Source organism: Dama dama, chromosome 24 (assembly GCF_033118175.1).
Source record: "Dama dama isolate Ldn47 chromosome 24, ASM3311817v1, whole genome shotgun sequence".
Lineage (NCBI taxonomy): Eukaryota > Metazoa > Chordata > Mammalia > Artiodactyla > Cervidae > Dama > Dama dama.
Window position 1 is genome coordinate 41,860,582 of NC_083704.1, and position 24,068 is coordinate 41,884,649.

Below are 24,068 nucleotides of genomic sequence, written 5' to 3' on the forward strand. Positions count from 1 at the left end.
GGTAGCCTGTATCAGCAGACCAAAACCTGAACCAGTCAGGGTACCAGAATCTGAGAAAATGACACTGAAGAATAACCAATTATAAGCAGCCAGCCAGGCTTTCCAAATAAGGGGACCACTTACTCTCTGTAGTCACTGAAATACTTTCCTTGCCTTTACTTCCATGACTTCTCTATAAAACTCTCCCCTGGGTTTCTGTCCTTGGAGTACTCCCAGCCACCTTTGGTTTGATGCTTGCTACCCAATTCATATCAGTGTTGGAGCAAATAAACTGGAAAGCTTCAATGTGCCCCCTGGTTTATCTTCTAACAATACACATACCTCAGTTCTGCTAATGTTACCACACAAGGCTGGGGTATCACTTTCTGTAATGTAATGTCTTTCTTATGTCTGGTCACTTGCATAAATGAGCTCCCAGAGACTACTCCATGAGACCTGGACTTCATTTTCTGTGAAGCATCTCAGCACTTTTGATGGCAGTGTGTGGGAAAGGTCTAGGGGTGGCCATTCTGCTCTTCAGATGTCGCCCCCAGAGTCAGCCTCTCAGGTGGGGCTGGATTCTCAGGCCAATGCCTTGATCAGCAGAGAGCCTCCCCAGACCTGTTGCCTCACACTTTATTGTTCCCTCCAAGACCTTCAGACTCTATTCATTTTATCTTGAGCCCAACTGTAAGCATGGGTTATCATGGATTTTGCCTTGCTCCTTTCTGGGCAGGGGAAGGAACTTTGGAAATGAGTGAGAAGATAGGAAAGGGAGAAAAAAGAAGTCCTTGCCATAGTCTGGCCTTAGGACCAGAACCTTTTCATTTGGGACTGTGTATAAACATGTCAGAGGAAGCAGGCCAGAAGCATGCCACCTGAGAGGCTTCTAGAGAAACATGAATGGTAAAAGGTGGGCATGTTTTTATGAACCCACTCCCCTACCACCCTAAGTGTAGGCCCCACCAGCTCCCCAGGTCCTGCAGGCTTCCTTCTTGCTCCCCAACGCCACACAGCATCTTGCTGCAGGTGTTCAACGAGGCCAGGCCTCCGGCAGGGAGTTTACAATGTCTCAGAGATAATGAGACCTCCACTGTTCGCTTCCTGTCAGCAGAGCTCTTCTGTGTCACCGCGCTGACAGACCTTGCCTTTCTCTCCCACGTCTGTGATTCTTTATTTTCTCAGTGACAATGATCTTCGTCTTACTTGTAGGCCTAGGGGGGGATGGGGGGATGGGGGGGGTGGGGGGGCAAGAAACCCCCCTGCCACGTGTGAAGCAGGTAGCACAGTAACTCATTTGAAAGTAAGTGCTCAGTAACGAGCTAATGGCGCTGGTGGTCGTGCATCTTTTCTGCATGGTGCTGAGAGCTGGGGGCTGATGTTCCTCGTACTGACCTGTTTCTGTTCACCTCACAGTGTGGAGGCCAGATCAATGGCGGGGACATCGCTGTGTTTGCATCACGCGCTGGCCACGGTGTCAGCTGGCACCCACCCTGCTTTATCTGCACTGTCTGCAACGAGCTCCTGGTGGATTTGATCTACTTTTACCAGGATGGGAAGATCTACTGTGGCAGGCACCACGCAGAGTGCCTGAAGCCGCGCTGCGCAGCCTGCGACGAGGTCAGAGCTGGTTCTGCTCCGTGGGGCCCGCAGCCCCGATGTCACCCTGGGTTTCACCATAGCCAGCATGTTGTCGTGTGATTCCTGCATGGAGGAAAACCATAGGCCACTCCAGCCTCTCCTATTAACTCTTTTGAGAGCGAGTCTAGCCCCATCCCTGGTTGCTAGAATGTCCAGGACTGTGACCTGCTTTACTGAATTTGATAGTTTCGTAGGCTGCTCTAGTGCACTAGGTCATTTCAGAACTCTTAAAAAAAGGTGAGGGGGAGGTATTGTTGTGGAGCTTTCGATTTCAGCCCAAATCTAAGGGAGCAATCATCATGAGTAATAATGTGTCATTTCTGAATATCTTAAAATTTTGGGTGTCCTGAGATTCGATGGAGCAGATTTAGGTGAGACGAGAAGAAAAGAGTAGCGTGATGTGATTGTCCCATAATCTGCGAAAGTCCTGGTGAGGATTCCGGGGCAGATGGCTGCTCCATTAGGATTCTTCTGCCCCATACACTCACCCAGGTCAGAGAGCAGGCTGGGCCCAAGGGGTTCATACCTCGTTTTTCCTCCCAGTGGAAGTACACCCAGGTGTGGTCTGGGAGCTGAAAGGTAGAAAACCTGGGTTAGTATAAAAGTTGGGAGCAGAAAGGAAAATGTTGTAAGCTTGACCGCTTTTACAGGAATAATTTGGGAAAAGGTCTTGGGCAGGGGTTCTTCCTATGCAAAATACACTTTTGGTTCTTTATTGACCCTGTAAGGCTATGTGGGACCCTGTAAACAACACTCCACTTTGTCACCCAGAGGCCACCTGTACGTGGCATTTCTTCCTTACAAACTGCCCATCAGAGACTCACTCTTCTAGGAGGAAATCTATCAGTCTTAACTAATACGGATTCTCATGCCACTGCTGATGTTCTTAAGAGATGCTCTGAGCAGGTAGTTGGTCCAAGTTTGTAATTCTAGGCAGCATCTTTCCCTACCTGCCTCAGTTCCCCCATCTGGAAGTGAGTGCTCATAATACTTTGTCTAATGGGAAATGAAGTCGGATGATTAAAGCACTTTGAAATTTGTCCTTATTGAAGTCTAATTCATACAGCATAGGATTTACCCTTTGAAGGTGTGCAATTCAGTGGTTTTTAGTATATTCACAAAGTTGGACAGCCATTGCTACTGCCTAATTCCAGATCATTTTTATCATCTAAAAAGAAACCCCAGATGCATCAGCAGTCACTCCCCTTTCTCCCCTCCCCCCCAGCCCTGGCAGCCATTCATCTAGTCTCTCCATGAATTTGCATATTCTGGACGTTTTGTGTAAGTGGATTAATGCAACATATGACCTTCCATGTATGGCTTCATTCACTTAGCATGATGTTTTTGTGGTTAACCCGAGTTACAGCATGTATCAGTCCTTTCCTTTTTATGACTGAATAATAGGCAACTGTATATGTCACATTTTGATTAGCCATTTATTAATTGATGGGCATTTAAGTTGTTTCCACTTTTTGATTGTTTTAAACAAAGTTACTGTGGACATTCATATACAGGTTTTTTTGCGGGCATATATTTTCTGTCCTCTTGAATTTATATCCAGGAGTGGAATTGCTGGGCCATATGGTAGTTCTATGTTTAACTTTTTGAGGGGATCTAAACTGTCTTCCAGAGCAGCTACACCATTTTACATTTGCAACTATCAACGAATGAAAATTCCAATTTCTCACATTCTCCTCAGTAGTTATTACTGTCTGTCTTTTAAATTATAGTCACCTTGTACTATGCTGTGCCTAGTAGTTCAGTCGTGTCTGACTCTTTGGGACTTCATGGATTGTAGCCCACCAGGTTCCTCTGTCCATGGGATTCTCCAGGCAAGAATACTGGAGTGGGTTGCCATGCCCTCCTCCAGAGGATCTTCCCAACCCAGGGATCAAACCCAGTTTCTCACATTGCAGCAGATTCTTTACTCTCTGAGCCAGCAGGGAAGCCCTGTAGTCACCTTAGTGGGTATGAAATAACAGCACATGGTGGTTTTGATTGGATTTTTCTTAATGGCTTATAATGTTTATCTTTTTTTCCACATGTTTGTTGGCTATTTGCATATCTTTTGGGGAGTAATATCTCGTCAAATCTTTTGCATATTTTTTCATTTGGGTGCTTTTTTTTTTATTGTGTCCTTGTGAAACTTGTTTATATATTTTGGAGTCTAGTTACTTAGATATGTGATTTGTAAGTATTTTCTCCCATCCTGTAGTTATATTTTCACTTTCTTAATGATGTCCTTTGAAGCATGAAAGTTTTTATTTCAATGAAATCCAGCTTCCGTTGTTTTGTTTGTTGCTGTGCTTTTAGCATCATAGCTAAGAAACCATTGCCTAATTGAAAACTGAGTTTTTGAAAATTTACATCTTTACTTTTCTTCTAGACATTTTATTATATTTTTGCTTTTACATTTAGGTCTTTGATCCCTTTTGAGTTAATTTTTATATGTGGTGTGAGGTAAGGGTTCAGTTTATTCTTTTGCATGCAGTTATTCAGGTGTACCAGGCAGGTTTATTGAAAAGACTGTTCTTTTCTCCATTGAATGTCCTTGTCACCCTTGTCAATCATCATTTGGCCATAAATGTCTGAGATTATTTCTGCCTTGATTCCTGCAGTTTGTAGTAAGTTCTTAAATCTGTGCTTTGAAATTGAAAACAAGTCTATCTCAGGGGTCAAAACACAAGTACCTCTGAGGGCTAGGCGGTTACCGTAAATAAAGGTGACTCATTTTAAGGTAACAGCAAGTGGTGAAAAAGATGACAAACTGGAGAACTCATCACTCATCTGAAAGCAACAACCCCTTTTATTGTTGCCATGCAGGAATGTATAGCACACGTTGCCAAATACTGTGTTTTCAAAAGAGAAACCAGGATCCCAGGTGTTTATATGACATTTCTCATTTTAAAAAATACCATATATAATCCAAATTGAACAGATAATGGCCAAAATGTCCATGAGCTGTCAGCTGTTAGTCCTGCCTGATATTCTTTTCAGTAGACTATTCTTTGTCTGAATACACTGTGGTTAAATTAATCACTGGCCAGGTCAGAAGCTGTTTAAATGCGCTTTAGGAAGATCCACATGTGGAAACTGATACAGGTATAGAGTAAATATGTACATATCTGCTTCTGTCTAATCGTTTGTGGGCGGGGCCAGTTTTCCTGCCCTCCTAGCTCGGGGCCTCGCAGCCTTCCTCCTCTCCGGTGTGTTCTCACGGCTCTTTCCTCCCCACTGACCTCTCGGCCTCTCCACCCGCAGATCATCTTTGCGGACGAGTGCACAGAAGCCGAGGGGCGACACTGGCACATGAAGCACTTCTGCTGCTTCGAGTGCGAGACGGTGCTGGGCGGCCAGCGCTACATCATGAAGGAGGGGAGGCCCTACTGCTGCCACTGCTTTGAGTCCTTGTATGCGGAGTACTGCGACACCTGCGCCCAGCACATAGGTGAGGCCGCGCTCCGTGCTCGTCTCGGTTCTGCTCTGGCTGATCGCCTTTGTGTCTGGTACAGTTAGAGTCCCTTTGGTTGCAAGCAGTGGCAGTCCAACTGATACTCCCTTAAGTAAAAAAGGAAGTGTCTTGGTTCATAGTACTGGAGAAGCCAAGGAGGAGATTGGTTTCAGGTAAGGATGGATCAAGGGATTGAAGAGAATCTGGTTTTTTGTTTTTTTTTCCCCTCTGTGTCTCAGCTTGCCTTCTGTTGGCATCATTTGGAAACAAGGTGCCTTCGCAAGGTATCACAGTGACCCCCACACTAATACATACCAGCTCTAGCGCTGCTCTCTAAAGAGGATGGAATCAGGACTTTTCCAGTATCCAAGTCAGGTCCTCCAAATAGAAATGCTATAGCCCGCCATTAGGTCATCTGTTCCAACCCTGGAAAGAAATGAATACGGGGTTCCTGTTGGTCTGCCTGAGTTATAGACCCACCCCCAGGTGGGGCTACGTGAAGGACAGTCTTACTACCAAGCAGAGGAGGAGAGGTCTCAGAGGAGGGGAAAATATAAACAGATGTCTTCCACAGCCTCCTCGGAAAACCTCAGGGATCAGCAGAAGGAGGAAATACAACGGTCCTCTTGGTGGGAAAAGATAGTCAAAGAAACCAAGTGGCAACTGGCATGCATGTCCTGAAAGAAATCAGCAAAAGCCAGCCCAGCCAAAAAACAAAGCGAGAGAACCTCAAATAGCTCCGAAGCTATAAACGCCTCAAATAAGTGGCAGATTTGAGATGGTGAAAATCATTTTCCCTTTTCAAGTAACGGATTCGTTCAGCCCTTCAACACTATTCCTGATCATGCAGCATCTGGAGCGTCTTCACTCAGCTCGCCTGTTCTGGCACCTTGAGAATGAGCTGCCCTTTAAAAAGAGAAGAGAAGTTGGCAGTGGATGAATGTCTCTGAGACCAGCAGCCTGATCTTCCTGTGGCTTGTGCAGTTCCAAGAAATCTGCCTGGAGGCTGCCAACTCCTTACCTATAGTGGGGAGGTGTGGAGATCATCAGTCTGGGAGCCAGTTTTACCTCACTTAAAAGATTTTATCGGGAACAAAAAGAGGTGGCTTTGTCTCCCTGGTTTATCAGAAGTGATGCAGTCAGATGAAAAGTTAGTTCATAATTTTAAGGGCTTGGGTGCTGATAAAAATCACAGCTTTGAGGCACCTACTCTATCCTCAGGGGTCATTTGTCATTGGAGGATCCATCCCGTGGGCTCAGAGCCACCTCCATGGAGCCCTTCTGAGCTGACGTCCCTGCCAGGCTCAAGGATGAGCAGTGCTATGCTGACCTATGTCCAGCAGCGTTCCCATCTGGGAGCTGGGCTGTCACGAAAAACCCCCTCTCCCCAACCCTTGAAATCTTTGCCTCTCACAGTCAGATGCCTCAACTGGGTACCCACCAGCTTCTGTTTCTCACAAGTCAAAGCAGTTAAACAGACACACTTCCTTTATTCTGAGAGCTAGGAAAGGAAAAGAGCCTGATGCTGGGAAGGACTAAGGGCAGGAAGAGAAAGGGGCAATAGAGGATGAGATGGTTGGATGGCATCGTCGACTCAGTGGACGTGAGTTTGAGCAAACTCCAAGAGATGGTGAAGGCCAGGCAAGCCTGGTGGGCTGTAGTCCACGAGTCCAAAGAGTCAGACATGACTGAGCGACTGAACAACAAGGAAAGGAGGGTCTTGATCTGGACAAGGGGTTGGGGGTGGGACTCGGTCAGGAGAGGTAGTGTGAGGTGCTGACCCAGCACGCTCACCTTGGCTCACAGGGAGATGCCTGCTTGGTTGAGAGGGGCAGAACATACAGACACCTTCCGTTCAGCAGCCACCCCCCTGCTTGTCCATATTTCTGTTTCTTCTGTCCCTTTTCATTGAGACTGAAAAGCCTCTCCAGGAACTGCCACTTAAAATTTTTGCCCAGCAGCTTGGAAGAGAGAAAATACGTCTGTCACCATGGCATGCACACCTCTGTTTTCCCTCTGTTTTCTTCGGTTTCTGTCCTCTTTAGCTTTGATTGCCATTCCCTTCTCCTTCCCTCCAAAATCCATAAAAAGACATCCATGCTTTATCAGAAAGGGGGACCACTGTAGCCTGCAGTATTATCACTGCTGTAGTTAAAATGTTGTCCCTGATTTATTTTTTTCCCTTAAATCCACTTTTCTGTAAAACATACTTTTCCTGCAGCAGAGAAAGGGTGCTCTCTGTGTATCATACATACCACAGTGTCTGGGTGCTCTGCTCTGACCATATTATCCAAATATTCCCTATTTATACAGCCGCGCAGCGCGGACCCTGCATCAGGCAGCTGTTGCCAGGGCAACGGTACTTTTGCCTGCACACAGCAGAGTAAACAGTCCAATAAACAGACTGAGGCTGTAGCAGCAGTAGACATATACACCCTCAGAGAAGTACTTAAAGGGCTTAGAGAGGGAATAAAAAAGGAACGCTTAGATGTGGAACGGCCGAGCCCTTTTCCAGATGTTTAGAGTTCAGGAGCAGTTCAGAGCACCATCTGACATCGTTGATGTTTATCAGGGACCACGTTCCTGTGCCGGCTGGGCTGCTTTGGAACACGCCTCATCCTCCACTCTCCCCCCAGTGACCCAGCCTTGTGCGGGGCCCCCACCCCCAGAACTGGGCCCGCACTGCTGCGTCTGAGCAGGCAGCGGTGAGGCTGTAGCTGCTGGGGAGGCCGTGCTGAGCTGGAGCTCACAGCGAGGACCCCAGGCAGCCGGGTGTCAGCTCCAGTTCTCGGGACTAGGAGGACGGGGTGGGGGACATGAGGACCTAGCCAGCCTCAACTCTTTCTTGGACAGCATCCAGGTAGCAGGCTTCAGGGCAGAGAGAGACAGGTGTTGAGACCTCGAGTTAGCAGAGTTAGCAGACCAAGAGTTAGCAGAGTCTAGGCACTGACTGCATCTTAACTCAGCTCTCACAGCAGCCCCAGGAAGTAAGTACTGTTGTCATCCCTGTTTTAGTGTTTAGTGGAGAAGACGCAGGCCCAGAGACGTGAAGCCACTTGCCTAGGGTCACACAGTCCTTTAGCGGCTGTACTGAGCTGATGGGTTTCAGGGTCTTTATAACCTGCTGGCGTGGTGTGGAGCTGTGGTTTGAACCTGTATTTGTCTGAGTCCTGAGGCCTCACTCTTAAGTACTAGAGGGTTCTGCCTGCCTCTACTCCCTCCAACAACCTGATGAGGGAAGCGTTTTTGTGGGGATTTTGCTTTGTTTTAAATTTTTATTGGAGTATATAGTTGCTTTACAATATTGTGTTAGTTTCTACTAAACAGAAAGTGAATCAGCCGTACATCTATATATATGTGTGTGTGTGTGTGTGTGTGAATATATATATATATCTCCTCTTTGGGAGGATTTCCTTCCCATTTAGGTCACCACAGAGCATTGAGTAGAGTTCCCTGTACTACACAGTAGGGTCTTATTACCTGTCTTATACATAGTATCAATATAGTGTATATATGTCGATCCCAATCTCCCAGTTTATCCCACCCCCTTTCCCACTTGGTGTCCATGCATTTGCTCTCTGCATCTGTGTCTCAGTTTCTGCTTTGCAAATAAGATTGTCCATGTCAGTTTTTTTCAGATTCTACATATATATGTTTATATATGATATGTTTTTCTTTCTGTGACTCACTTCACTCTGATTGACAGCCTCTGGGTCCATCCATGTCTCTACAAATGACCCAGTTTTGCTCCTTTCTGTTGCTGAGTAACATTCCATTGTGTGTGTGGCGCCCCAGCTCTGGGCCTGCTGTCTCTAGCCCCATCCCTGCCAGTTCTCACTCCTCCTGGGGAAGTGGCGCTGTGACAGGAGGTTGATTGAGTGTCTCACTCACCTTGGGGTGCCCTTGTGGCTTCTCCTGCCCCTCTAAATATCCCCTTCCAGTCCCTATAGCCTGACACCTAAATAAGCAGAGACCCCCCCTTAGTTTGGGGAGGAGCTCCTAGGAGAAGAACAGACCTTACTCTCCTCTCTCTCTGGACCAAGGACATAAAGATAGTGAGGCGGACACAGAGAGGGCCGGAGAGGCTGCTGTCCTGTTGGCCTTTTGTTCTTGCCCTTCTCCTTCTCCCTGTTTCTTATTCATACCCTCTCAAGACAAGTCTCTAAAGGTTATTCCTGGAAAGTTCAGACTCAGGACTGTCAGCCACCACAGGTGACAGTTCCCATCCATACTGGCTCTCAGGGAAGACATTTATCACGCGCTATGAGGAGTCTTGCCAAGGTCCCCTCCAATCCCACAGTCCCTGCTGGGTCTGCACTCCTGTGGGGGTGGGGGAAGGGGCCCCCACCACTTCTGGCTCCCATTCTGCCTGTTTAGTAACTGCTGTCAGAAGGCCTCCCTGTGGTTACCTTAGCAACAGACCCAGGTGCCTCTCTCACTGACCTGGCGCAGGTCACGTGCACAACCTTAAACCAGTTCTTGGGCTGGGAGGAGATGTGGTGTTTTTACTGAGCAGTGCCAGTCCAGCTGTGGCTCTAGCCCTGCCCAAAGCTCATGGCCCAAGGGTGGCAGGAAGATGGTGTCCCACCACGGGGTTAAGTCCTGTAAGCGGATGACGACAGAACAGCCAGGGCTATGGGAGATTCCCGGAAGCAGGTGTAACAAGATTACATAAACTTTGGCACAAGGAGGAAGTTACACGGGGGATATGCATGCTCGTGCTAAGATGTCTTTGACAAACCAGGTCCAAGTTTTTCCTTACCATGAGCTGAAATCCCCTTTTTTCCTTTCCACTGAGCTGCTAAATTGATGACCCCTTAGAGTGTCATACGCTAGTGAAGGGATTCAGTTCACTTGTCCATTTCACATGTGAAGAGGCCCTGGGGCATGAGCCCCAGGCCATGTTCATGGAGACACCCCAGAAACTTCATCATCCAACTTCACTTTTAGTAATTAATAGATGCTCATATGTAGTGGCTCATTGTCAAGCAGTATTCGTGCTGTGAAGAAAATACAGCAGGTGAGGATGGACAACGGTCAAGGGTAGCTGTGAGGGTGGACAGGACCATGAAGTAGACTGAAAGAGACGATTATCAAGGTCCTGGTTAGGAGCCAGACGTGCTGGGTACAGATCTCGTCTGTGATTGCTAGCTCTTCTACACTGAGCAGTTATTTAATCTCCTGTGCCTCTGTGTTCTCATCTGAAAAGTGGACTTAGTATTAGAGATCTGCCTCCTGCAGTTGAGAGGTTAAGTGAGTTCACATATATGCAAAGTGTTTAAAGCAGTGATTCTCACACCTTAGTATCATTATTGCTGTTTATCTGGAGGAACGTGCCCTGGGCAGAAGAATTCATGGACAGGACACTTTGATCTGGTTTCTCTGCCCTCAGAGCATGTGAGTTAAAGAGGACCTGACTGGTAAAACACGGTGATTGTCATAATAAGACACGAATACTGTTTACCCGGGAGCCTGATAGTCGACCTGTTGACATTTTATTCTGCAGCATCTAGAACCCTGAGTCGAACCAGGGTGCTGTATGTTTCACATCGTGTTGCAATGCTCTGAGCAGCTCGTCACCCTCTTCGTGTCCCTTCTTTCCCCAGGAATTGACCAAGGCCAGATGACCTATGACGGCCAGCACTGGCACGCCACCGAGGCTTGTTTCTGCTGCGCTCATTGCAAGAAGTCGCTGCTGGGGCGGCCCTTCCTACCCAGACAGGGCCAAATCTTCTGCTCACGCGCCTGCAGCGCCGGCGAGGACCCCAACGGCTCAGACTCCTCCGACTCGGCCTTCCAGAACGCCCGGGCCAAAGAGTCCCGGCGCAGCGCCAAGATCGGCAAGAACAAGGGCAAGACGGAGGAGCCGCTGCTCAACCAGCACAGCCAGCTGCAGGTGAGCTCCAACCGGCTGTCGGCCGACGTGGACCCCCTGTCGCTGCAGATGGACCTGCTCAGCCTGTCCAGCCAGACGCCCAGCCTCAACCGGGACCCCATCTGGAGGAGCCGGGACGAGCCATACCACTACGGGAACAAGCTGGAGCAGAGCCAGCCACAGAGCCCCTTGCAGCTGCTCAGCCAGTGCAACATCAGAACTTCCTACAGCCCCGGCGGGCAGGGGGCTGGAGCCCAGCCCGACGTGTGGGCCAAGCACTTCGGCAACCCAAAAAGGAGCTCGTCGCTGGCCATGAAGGGCCACGGTGGCAGCTTCATCAAGGAGTGCCGGGAGGACTACTACCCGGGCAGGCTGCGGTCCCAGGAGAGCTACAGCGACATGTCCAGCCAGAGCTTCAGCGAAACCCGGGGCAGCATCCCGGTCCCCAAGTACGAGGAAGAGGAGGAGGAGGAAGGGGGCATGTCCGTTCAGCAGTGTCGGACCCGGCACCCCATCAGCTCGCTGAAGTACACTGAGGACATGACGCCCACCGAGCAGACCCCGCGGGGCTCCATGGAGTCGCTGGCGTTGTCTAACGCAACAGGTAGGTTTTGGTCTCCTGGTACCCTGAGAATGTTCTCGGCGTCCTCTGACTGCTGGTCCTCAGCACTTTTGCATTGTACCCACCACATGCCCTCCTCCACCAGGTTGTCAAGAAAGGTGAACCCCCCGATGGCTCCTTTGATTGGATTCCTTCTAAGCGGAGCCTGAGACGGGGTTAGGTTGCCTGTGATGTGTTTAGAACATGCTGCCAAGGAAGAGGAATGAGAGAAAGAGAAGGACGGGGGGAGGAGCCAAGTGGAAAATGATGTCTGGGCTGGGGTCGAGCTTCAGCCTGAGCCCACAGGGGGCTCTGGAGGATGAGTGGGACCATACGGTGGGGTGCGTTCCTTCTTGGGACAAAGGGACTGATGCTATGCTCAGCCATGTCAGTCAGTCATTGGTCCTGGGCAGCTGGAGAGTGACTTGGGGATGAGTTTATGGATGTGGTCACAGGGGGCAGGAGAGCGCCTCTCAGCCAAAGCGACATTGAAGAGAAGGGGTGGGTGGTTGTGAGCTCCAGTATTTCATTAGGGAGCTGGTTTTAGTGTGTGGATAAAGATGAAAGAAATGAGGATAGATAAGGAGCAAGCAAGCAGGCTGAGAAGGACAGAAGTGGTGAGAGACACACAAGACAGACAATCCATTGCCTGCTCTTGCCAACCAGATTGTCCAGCTGTTTTGTGTACCCACGCTGACAATGTCAGCATTCTGCAAGATGACTCTATGCAAAGTGTCATCTGAGGAGCGGGTCTGTCCACAGTGCACCCTGAGATAAGTACTGATTTTAACAGTGTTTACGCACTCTGGGAGCAGTTTGACATTATTGCAACATCCAAGTGCATGTTCAGTGGGCTTGTCTCTACTGGTTCAGGTGTAGACTGGTCAGGGTGTCAGAGACTGCTGGGTGAGTTGTCTGTGGCGTGTGCTGGGTGTCAGTCCTGCTCAGGTGGGTCACATACCAGGCCACACTGGGCTGAAATATGAAAACTGGTCCTTCACTCCAGATAGATTGAGAAATGCTGCTTGAAGGAGCATTGAGTGTCTCTGCCTTTTGTGGATGGGACACCAGGAGGGAGACACATGTCTGTCCCTTCCAGTAGGGATCCCAGAGTCAAATGTGTCTGTCCCAGTGGAAACTGTGGCAGCCTTATGCACGTCAGCCCCCTCTGGAGGGACCGCCGCTGCCGGGTTCCAGCTGGTTGTTGCCGCTTGCAGGAATGTTTATTTATTCAACTGAGTGATGCAGCAGTCGCCATGTGCCAAACATTGTTCCAAGCGCTTGATAAATATTCACTCAGTTACGTCATCAAAACTCTTTGAAAGAGAGAGGCTGTTAACATTCTCAGTTCAGAGTAGGAGAAACTGAAGCCCAGAGAGGTTGAAGCACTTGCCCAAAGTCACCCAGCTTTTTAAAGCAGGGATTGAAACCTCTGCATGTGACCCCAGAGCACTGCTCTTACTCGCATCAGGCTGCCAACCTCATCTGAGCTCCATGCTGTCAGGTCTTCCAGGTTCCCAAATAAGTTAAAAATTTGGATTTTTTTTTTTTTTTTTTTTTTTAATGTAAAGCCTATTGGCTGCTGGACGCAAAATGTGTCTCTGAGTTGTAGGATATGTGTATGTTGTGTTATGAACCTCATCATCCTCTCCAATGCTTTCACAGCTGTGTGCTCCTTCGTCTTGGAGGACAAAGAGCAGGTATCTTTACCCCCATGTTTCAGGTGAAAAAAATGAGGCCTTGGTGACTAAGCATGTTGCCTAATGTCATACAAGGGTGCAGTTAGCACAGAGTGATGACTGCCTGGCTTCCAGCCCAGTTTGTGCTGTTCTCAAAAGATTTATATGCTATAATTATTTAAGAGGCCAGGAGATATGTATGTAATTCAGACTCTGAAGTGGAGCTTCTCAAAGCTAGACCACCTGTATCAGAATCATTGGCTGCTTGATTGAAGCATGAATTCCAGGGCCTCCTCTCCAGGCCCAGTGTATCAGACCCAGTAGAGGTGGGGCCCAGGAATATGCATTTTGAACAACTCTCTGCTGGTGCTCACACGACCACTGTCTAGAGCAGTTGTTCCTGGGTTTGTCTGTTCTGACTTGATTGTCCTCACAATATAACTTAGGAGGAAATCAGGAGATCTAGAGGTTGGAGAATGTTGGAAAGACCAACTAAGTATATTTGAAGAATATGTAGTCTCCGACCCTAAGGAAAAGGCAGGTAATTTATCCTCAAGATTTTCTGTAGATCCTTGCTTGGGCAAAGCAGCGAATGCCCCTCTGTTTCTGAGAACTTTTTGGAAAGCAGCCCTGAACCACTTCTGACAGAGCTGAGAAAAATTGCTCAGACCAGCGCTGTCTGATACAGTAGCCACAAGCCACATGTGACTATTGAAATTTGAGTAATCAAGATGAAATGAAAATTTCAGGCCATCAGCTGCACAAGCCACATTTCAAGTGCTCACCAGCCATGAGCTGAATTTTAAATTTCATTTCAATCAATTTCATTTCCAATCACCATGTGTAGGTAAGCCAGAGGCTACCCTGTGGATGGCACAGATGAAGGGAGTGAATTGTTGGGATGGGCAGAATTTCAACCCCATTATTAATCTCTCTGGGCTTCCCTGGTGACTCAGCTGGTAAAGAATCTGTCTGCAATGTGGAAGACCTGAATTCAATCCCTGGGTTGGGAAGATCCCCTGCAGAAGGGAACGGCTACCCACTCTGGTGTTCTGGCCTAGAGAATTCCATGGACTGTATAGTCCATGGGATCACAAAGAGTCTGACACAACTGAATGACTTTCATTTTCATTAATATCTTTGGGAATTCTGTCCTGAGCCCTGGTTTTTCAAATTCGAACTTAATTAATGGTTTGGAGTACCAATTCTGGAGTTACACGCCCTAGGTTCAAATCCAGCCTTAAAGCAGTCACTTAAATTCCATGAGGTTCAATGGCCTCATCTATGGCATATGATGAGTAATAGGACTTCCTTTGTAGGATTTCTACAGAAGGAAATGATCATACACTTAAACACACTAATACAGTCTTTGACACACATGACTGTCCCCAATGGTTACCTGAGTTTTTATTTTTATTTTCCTCTCTCATCCTAAATATACTGGTGCATGGTTTTGGCCTCTCAGGATGTTTGGTTTCTGGTGTCTCCCAGCATCCAGCAACTGTGCAGGTTTCCATTTTTAGGTTTGAAACTGCTTCTGTGGGCTCCTTTTCTCCCTAATTAACCTGAGAAGAGCATGGAAAACAGGCCTGAAGAAATCCATTTTGAGCCCCTGTGTTTCCATGGATCTGTCAGCCGCGGCAGTGTTGGAAGGGAGATTATAGCTAATATTGGCAGCACTGTTCATAGCATCCTTCACCACAGGGCTTCACCCTAAGTGCCTTTCACATACACCAAGGACGTAGTGTTAACTGGACTTGGAAAGTCAGTCTTTTTGCTGCTGACCCTTACTGTTGCATGTGAATTTTGCTAGCAAATTAAGTAGTTTTTTGAGAAGGCAGCATTGTGAACTGTGTGTATCTTAAACCCTAGAATCCCAGGCTATGAGTGAAGGTTGTTTAGCTGCTGAGTTGTGTCTGACCCTTTCATGACCTGTTTCTCTGTCCATGGGATTTTCCAGGCAAGAATACTGGGGTGGGTAGTTATTCCCTTTTCCAGAGGATCTTCCTGATCCAAGGATCAAGCCTGCATCTCCTGATTGTCAAGAGTATTCTTTACCACTCAGCCACCAAGGAATCCCTAGGAGTGAAAATACAAATCACAAAAGGCTCAGTCAAAAACACCTTGATCCTTCAGCGAAAGCTAGGTTTCAAGATAATGGATTTTTTTTTCTCTTCCATGGCCAGTAACTTGTTATTAACTATGTCTGCAGTGTTTAATTTAGCATGAAGCATGAGCTTTTATGGGCAACATTTTTTCCTTAGAGCAAGTCTGAAAAGCCGGGGAGCCCCAGTGGCTTTCCAGCCTCAAATCTCAGCTGGACGCCTAGTTTTGGTTTAGAAGTGGGAGTTGACTGTCCCTCATCATCGGCAAATGTAGTCCATCCCTTCTGCTCACTCAGAGTGAATCAGGCGGGCTTGGTCACCATTTATACCCCCCACTAAATGGAGTCTTGCAGAAGCTCTTTAAAAAAAAAAAAAATTAGCTGCACTGTGCAGCATGTGGGAGATATTTCCCCGGCCAGGAATCGGACCCTCAAACCCTGGAGTAAAAGCATGGATTCTTAACCACTGGGCTACCAAGAAGTCCATTGCAGAAGCTCTTTGACCCTGCCATTGTCTAACCATGCCTCTAAAGCAGCTTGGAGCCTGGGTGATTGTAGTATTATAAATATGAGTAACAAAATCAACAACAGCTACCATTACCAGCTATTTGTCATGTACTAGGAACAGTTCTAAGTCCTTTCAGGAAGTAACTCACAACACCCCTGTGAGGTAGATAGAGTTATTTCCATTTTATAGATAACTCAGATGAGACCCAGAGAGGCTAAGTAGCCCGAGGCCACACGGCTTGGAAGTAGAGGACCGGGATTCCTAGCTCCAGAGCCTGTGCCCTGGACCCTGTGCCGTGGCAGGAATGCTTGATGGTGATGATATAAGTGAAGATAATCAGAACAGATCACTGACTGGGATGTGACCTGGTAACAACTTCATATATAACATCTCTTCCAATCTTCATAACAGCTCTGTGAGAGAAGTCTGATTATTATACCCATTTTACAGATGAGTACACTGAAGTTCATAGACATTGTGACCTCCCCATGGCCCCCACTGATGGCCAGGACCTGAGCCCCAGGTGTGGTAGTCTTCAAAGCCCTTATTCTGAACCTCGATCTGCATCTTCACAGGACGGCTGGTGCTCACAGTACAGAGATGTTCACAGTGACTCTGAAGAGACAGGGATTCCTTTTCCTGTGCAGCCAGTTTGCTGATGTGTCTGTTAGGCTCAGGGGCAGGGGGGGCTAGAGGGAAGCCTGAAAGCCCAAGCGCCAATGGAGAACTGAACGGCAGAAGCAAGGGAGGTGGTCCAAGGTGACGTGCCTGGGTGAGAGGCAGGAAAGACAAAGGAGATGAGTACAGACCACCCCGGGGTGGGCACCCCGGCAGGAGGCACTGATGGGGAGGAGGCCACGGCCATGGTGCAGGGTGGAGTCTGGGTTCAAGTCACACTGGAGCAGACATAGAAGAGAGCAGGAATTGGGAGTGGTGACTTCAGGTAGATGCCACACAACAGCCGGAGACTGTCAGCTGGTCCCCAGGAAGGGGGACAGCGGTGAGCCTGATGCTAGGGCTGTTCCTTAAGGATCAGCCAGATTCTGTATGGAGTGAAGGGTCAGAGAGAGCTGGGACCTGGAGGAACAAAATGCAGATGTGGATCAGAGTGAGTGAAGGGAAAGATGGTTTCTCTGTTCATTCAGTCAGTCAGCAGCTGTGACTGGAGCGCCTGCCCTTTGAATTACAGCAGAAGGAAGGAGAGCATGGGCTGTAGGCCAGTCTGCCAGTTGGAAACTGGAGTTTGCGGTTTAATACCTATGTGTCCTTGGGCAAACCTGGCTTATCTATTCTGTCTCACTGTCTCCCAGTATCACATTGTCCTCATCTTTTTTTTTTTTCCGGTGGGGAGCAGGGCGGCCCACAGTACATGGCTTGTGGGATTTCAGTTCTCAGACCAGGGATTGAACCCAGACCATGACAGTGAAAGCGCTGAATCCTAACCACTGCACCGCCAGGGAACTCTTTCACTGTCTTCATCTTCAAAATGAAATGATAACAGTGCCTTGTAGAGTTGTCGTGGGAATTAAATAAGTAAATTCCCATAAAGAATTTAGCACAATGCCTGACATCCTCTAAGTTACTGTTAGAGATTACACTTAGTAGGTGTCATGCCTCTGCAAGGTGCTAAGGTTGCAGTGAACTAAAGTGGATATGGCTTTGCCCCCCTGCGCCTCATAGTGTACTAGAATTTAATACATAGTAACCATCTAATTGTACTATTTAAAATTACATCAGTCGTAAGTGTGGGGCTAGGAGGGTATACAGAGAGGGCTCTAGCTAAGTTAGGAAGATCAGAGAGGACAGAAAAAAATGCTTAAGGGGGTAAAGGGAAAGGCACATTCCAGGTAGCAAGAGCAGCATGTGCAAAGGTCCTGTGGTAGGATGTATGGCAAATATAAAGACCTGAAAGAAGGCCCTATAGCTGGGTGATGCACAGAGGATAATAAGGCTGGAAGGCACAGGGGGAATAGTGCAGAACCATTTCAGATAGTTTAAGAGTTTGGGCCTTTCCACTAAGGACAGTGGAAAGCACGTGAAGTCACAGGCCAGCAGGGAGGGAGGTGACATGATCAGGTTTGCATTCTGGAAAGCTGGCTTCAGCTGCTGTGTGGGGAATTGACTGGAAGAGGGCAAGTGCTGATACAGAAAGACCCACTAGGAGGCAATCCGGATGTGCAGCCAGGAGAAGAGGTGAAGGCGGCAGCCCCCAAGGTGTAAACAGCCGTGACTGAAGAGCGTGCCCCTGACGGTGACCTAGGAGAGGAAATGGGCAGAGCTTTTCGGTGCCCTGGGGGATGATTCCGGGAGGCAGAACTGCGTGGATGTGAAAACGTAGAAGTTGGATCAGTTTGCCTACTCTGTGATTTTTTGACCCAGGCAAGCATCGGCAGAAAGTCCATGGGTCATTGGCTTGGATACTCAGACACACAGCAGAGGTAGACACCTGCCATCTTTGATTAGTGTTGCATTGGCGTGGCATATCCAGACCTTTATTATCTTTTTATTGAGCTATAGTTGATTTATAATATCATATCAGTTTCAGGTATACAACATAGTAATTCAATATTTCTATAGATGATACTCCTTTCAAAGTTATTATAAAATAATGGCTATATTTTCCTGTGCTGTATTATACACCCTATTGCTTATTTGTTATAAGCACATATGCATAGCATGTTCACACCTTTAACACACATCACCTACACACCTTGACAAGGAAAGCTCAGTTGCACAACAGCTGGACATATTCATTGCTAGGGGGTAATGGGGTAATTTTTTTTTTTTTTTTTTTTTTAGCATTTATGGTAAACTGAAAAAGAAGGACAAAGAAACTTCAGTGTGAGAATCTGAAGTAACAAATGGAACAGACCACTTTACCAAGAATGTCTGAGATGTTTCTTAATCCTTTTAATGTGAAACATTTGTATATTTAATTTGAGGCAGGAACATTTCTCCCGTCCCTCTGCATAGCTTAGATATCCATCCTCTAACCCAGTTTCTGTATTTAAATTGTTGGATAAAACTTCCTAAGCAGCTGGCACCCGTGACTCGAGGAGTTAGCCCTCAAAGGTTCTCATAAATCATATGGCCCAGGACTTTATGATCCTTTCCTCCATGGGGAAGACGTGGAAGATGCCCAGTCTGGAATTACAGATTTGAAAACCTGCAACTCACCTTGAGTTCTGTTGTTTGGTCCCAGAGCCAACCCCAGGTCTACTTGGGGAAGTGCATAGGGATCGTCTTTGTTCGCTGGAATTACGGAACTCTTTTGTTTGCAAGCCTCAGAATCCCAATTCCAATGGATGTAAACAAACAAGATTTTGTTTTTCATTACGAAGTACAGAGTTCCCAGATGATAGGCAGCTGAATCCAGGCACACAAATGATGTCATCAGGACTCAGCCTCTTTCCTGTCTCAGTTCTTGTTTTCTGCATAGTGGCATCATTCTCAGGTGACTCTTCCATGGAGTAGGAGAGGGTGCTCAGCAACCCCAGGCTAACATCTGTTAACATCAGGTCAAGGAGAATGGGCTGATCTTCTTTAATAGTGTCAGTGACAGTCCCAGAATTGAGTTGCATTTGCATGACTTTGGTCACCTAACATTCGTTACACTAACTCCCAGGTTGGGGGGGAGCTGGAGGGAATCATTGCTCTGATTGGCCAAGCCTGGGTCACATGTCCATCCTGGGACCTGGGCAAGTAGGATCAAGGTCATCAAAACTGTAGGAATGGAAAATGGAGAAGAGGAGCTTTTCAAAGGGAAATTGAGATAGTTTTTACAAAAGAGGAGGGATGGTGTTGCAGGAGTACAAACCACAGGTATGGTACCCATCTGACCACCCCCCACCCTACACACACACACACCTTGATCTGGTTCCTTCCTCCAAAAGCCCCACCATTTAAACTTGCCATCAAATGTCCATTATGGTTGTTAGCCATGTTTATTTTTTTTATGGAGACAAAGCTCTGGTCTTTGGGACATGTCCCTGTGCTGATGGGAATGTGAAGGTTCTAGATGGTTTGGAGGGGCAGGTTAGATGGTACCCAACCTTCTGGCTCTGTGTTGAGGATGTGATTCCAAAGTGCTTTCTGAATGGTTTCATGGGCTGACTTCCTTGGTGCCCCTCCCAAGAAAGTGTGCCCTCTTGGCATTTCTTGGCTCTGAACCAGGCTCATAGACCAGGGACCAGATGAAAGCCAGCAGAGCGAATGTCGTAGGAGAATCTGTTCCTTATTTTTTGCTGAGTCAAAGCTTTAGTGTATGGGGAAGCAGAGGACATTGTCAAAGCCAGGGGAGACAGATGGGGAACAGTGGACAGACAGAGCCCAATCCTCAGTAGCTACCTGTCGTGGTCTCGCTGATATTTTCTGGGTCCAGAGAAACTTTTCCAGTGTCCTGGTTTTTAATAACCACTCAGGAGGCTTATTTATAACCTCCTTGGGCGTGAGCAGTCATCTATGCTGAGAGTAAGTAACCGTGGTTGCTGACAGGAGAGAAAAGATTGCTGATTTTATTCATTTTATTACTGAAAAGGCAACACTGGAAAAAAGAAAATGGGTCTAGAGTGGAGACCAGAGGGTGATGGGCTTTTTAGACTCGTAAAATTTTTCAAAGTGAATTTTTAAAGAATGAGTGTGCATGTGAGTCTCACATGGGAAATCAGATAGTTCTTATCCACTTGAAAATGGTTTTGAAACTCAGATTTTTAGGATTCATGTCTTTAAAATATCGACAGTAAAATGTGAAAGAGGAAAATTGAGAAAAATGATAGAAGTGGGGAAAAATATCATAACACCCATTGTTTGACTAGTGCTAATATTTCAGTGACTTTTCCAGCTTTTCCCTATATACTGGTATATCATTTTGCTTGGGGTTGTAGGCATATTGAGTATTTTGTGTCCTGAATTTCTTTATTTGCATTCAAATTATTGTTAGCTTATTTCCGGAGCTTTTATAACCACCGTTTTTGATGACTGCATTAGTATTCCATTGAATGAATGTTATCGCATCTCTGGAATTGGACATTTAGGCAGTTTCCAATTTGGTTTTATTTAAATCTTGATTTCTTTGGTTTCCATCAACAGAACATACTTTCTTAACCCTCCCTTTTCTTATCAACATAAACCTTGTAAATATTTTGGCTCAGAGGCTCACCAGATCCTTGACCTCCTCAGCTTGGCCCCTTGGGAAAGCATTTTAGCATCTCTTGCAAAAGTGTTCTGGCCACAGAGTGATGCCTGTCAGCTATACTGTGCTGACTGTCACCTGTCTAAGCCACCCCTCTTCAACCCATACATGAAGTGTCTCCCAGAGCACTGGAAAATTAATGTGATCAAAACCCTACTTCCTAGTATGAGCCATGTGGAGCCAGCCTTGGAGAGTGTATTTCTCCATGTAAACAGTCAGTCATCCACTCCATCAGTTAGACTCATCCAGAGACCACCTACATTATATTCATCTGGGATGCTTGTCAATAATGCAGATTCTTGGGCCCCATCCCAGACTCACAAATAGAATCTCTTAGGGCTCAGCTTTTCAAACAAGTGCCCCCAGAGAACTCTCAGGCCTGCTAAGTTTGAGAAAGGACTGCTGAGCTAAAGGAACCCAGACTCCTCATCTTGGTGATCAGATAGTTTCTATCATACTTAGCATCTTATCTGTGGCTGGAACGCTTATATGCCCTGCAGTGCCCTTCTGCATCTCCTCTTAGCCCTGAGCTCAGCCTCCTATTTAGACAAAAGCAAAATAAATTATGCTTCTTCTGAGAAGCTCTGAAGATGTCCCCAAGATCAACTTGCTCTTGATAATAGTAAATATCATTCTAATGAGTTAAGAACACATGATCTGAACCATATGGATGGGATATTCCTTAATTACATAGTATGGACTAAATATGAAAGAGGGTGATACTTGCCAAGTGGTTTTGGCATTTTCACTGGATGCAGCAGAAAGAGTGGACAGTAAAACACTCTAGTCTTCAAACAAGGCCTGTTTCAGTTCTAAATCAATGTGAAAATCAAAAGGCCATGAAACCAAAGTTTCATAAGAATTTGAGACAGGTTGATTTGTTGTCTGTTCAGCATCGAATTATTTTCATCAGCTCTCCTCAATGTTTTACCAGCATCACCTTGAGAGCGTCCAGTTAGCTGTCTGTGGGTGGATGGATGGGTATGTATGTGTGTGTTTTCTGAGCTCTGTTCTTCCAGCCAGCTTCTCCAGCCTGCCCTTCCCAAATCAAAACTAGACCATGACATTTTTTGGGAGGCAGCTGTCACAAATCAGGCTGAGCAAATAGGCGGGGCACCGTCTAAAAGATAAAGTCTCTGTGTTCCAACACAAAATTACTAAGAAAAAACCTCGTGTTTTCTTTGGTACAAAAACTTTTAACAGCTTAAAAATGTCATGCTGAACTCCCCATCCACTAAGTAAAGATATAGGACATATTTCTTCCATTTTTTTCCCCTCTGTCCTGGAAAATCATCTTTCTCAGCTCTCACCCACCCAAGGTTTTGGTGTTCCAGTTTGCAGCCCGTCCAGCCCCCATCTTCCCTTTTCTCTGTTAGCTTCCCCATGTATAAGCAGTGGAGGGAAAAACAGGCTCATTATGTTCCTTGCACAGAGGAGTAGAAACTGTCCTTCTGTGCATTCCTGTTCTCTGGACCATTCCTGGGAACAAATCCTTGACTCTCAGCTGTGCTATGTCTGAGGGATTCTCATTTCTTTAAGTTAAGCATCTTACCCAGTCAGATCTGCCTTCCTGAGTGTGTTATCCATCCAAGGACACCTGTGAGGACTTATTTTTGATTCTGATATTGTGCTTTTGGTGCGAGCATCCATAGAAAGGATTCTGTAACTGCTGTGGACTCCTCACCCTGGCTGGAGCAGATTTTTGACTGCTGCCTTTCAAAACGGAGGTGCTGATTTTAGAAGAGCAGAAAAGTCCATTTCAGGCTTTACTTGTGTCTTTTCCTGGAGAGGCAGATTAAGCTCAGAGCTGGAAGGGAAATGAGAGAACAGCCTAGAACAACTCATCCTTTTTCTTTCTTTCTTTGTGTTTAGATCCTGGATCCTGGGGAAACGATCAGGGGGAGGGTGGTGGGAAATTCCCTTTGCCTGAGATGCACATTCGTGGACAAACACTGCCTCAGTGTTTGTGAGCATGATGCTCTAGATGAGTGGCTCTCAATGGGGGAGAGTGGGGATTTTGTCACCCAGGGGACATTTGGCAATACTTAGAAACCGTTTTATTTGTCACACCTTGGGACACAGGGTGTTCCTGGCTGCTAGTGGATACAGGCCAGGGTCCTACTGCTACACATCCCCAGTGCATGTGAGAGCACCTCCCCTCCCGGAAGTTTTCATTGTTCCTTGGAGGACGATTGCTTCCCAGCATTGTGCTGGTTTCTGCTGTCCAACAGCGTGAGTCAGCTGTGTGTATACGTGTAACCCCCCTTCTCGAGCCTTCCTCACACCACACCCACCCCCCGCCACCAATCCAGCCCCTCTAGGTCATCAAAGAGCACCGACCCAGCGAAGAAGTTTCTGGTCTCATGAGTCAGTAGTGCCAGAATTAAGAAAGCCTGGTCTCGACACCAGGAATTCAATCAGAAAGCATCAGCCTCCATCAAAGCCTCTCACAACCACATCTGAGGAGGTCATGATGTCACATGGCAAGAGTGGGTCTGCCTGGCCTGGCATTTCAGAAGCCCCCTCTGCAGCTGTGAAAGAACCCTTTCTGCTTGTTGGTCTGATCCCAGCCACACCGCAGAGTGGGTGACTGTTTCAGGATCAGTCCAACCTGGTTGAAACCCCCATCACCGCTCTAGCTGCGTGGCCTCAGACAAGTGGCTTCTATCTCCCAGCTTCCTCAGCTTCCTAGAGAACAAATGTAAATTTCTGCCACATGGGGCTGTGGTGGAACGGGAGGTAATATGCAGAAAGCACTTAATTGCATGCCTGGCACTTGGCCGTCTCAATATTTGAGAGTTATTATTACTCTTATTATTAGGTGCCCCAGAGCGCTGACCTCCTGTCTCTTTCCTTTTAACTCTGTCTCAGCCCGTTGCTCACTCACTTACCAGGGAGAAGGAAGACTGCAGGAACTCAGACCTCACGATCACAGACAGGGATGGAGGGAGAGGGCCCGGATCCATGGGTGAGCCTGAAGTCTGGCAGTCCTGTCGGTGTCAGAGATCCAGACCATGCTGGTGCCCACAGCTGGGGAGC

At 47.1% G+C, this 24,068-nt stretch overlaps 1 protein-coding gene across 3 annotated transcripts in view; it reads left to right on the forward strand.

Moving 5' to 3' along the window:
- Nucleotides 1-24,068, forward strand: part of PRICKLE2 (prickle planar cell polarity protein 2) — a 337,833-nt gene that overhangs the window by 281,179 nt on the left and 32,586 nt on the right. For all 3 annotated transcript variants that reach the window (XM_061128147.1, XM_061128148.1, XM_061128149.1), the window contains 3 exons: nt 1,396-1,599; nt 4,882-5,068; nt 10,678-11,550. In XM_061128147.1, the coding sequence (XP_060984130.1) occupies nt 1,396-1,599; nt 4,882-5,068; nt 10,678-11,550 (1,264 nt within the window). The remainder of the gene's footprint in view (nt 1-1,395; nt 1,600-4,881; nt 5,069-10,677; nt 11,551-24,068) is intronic.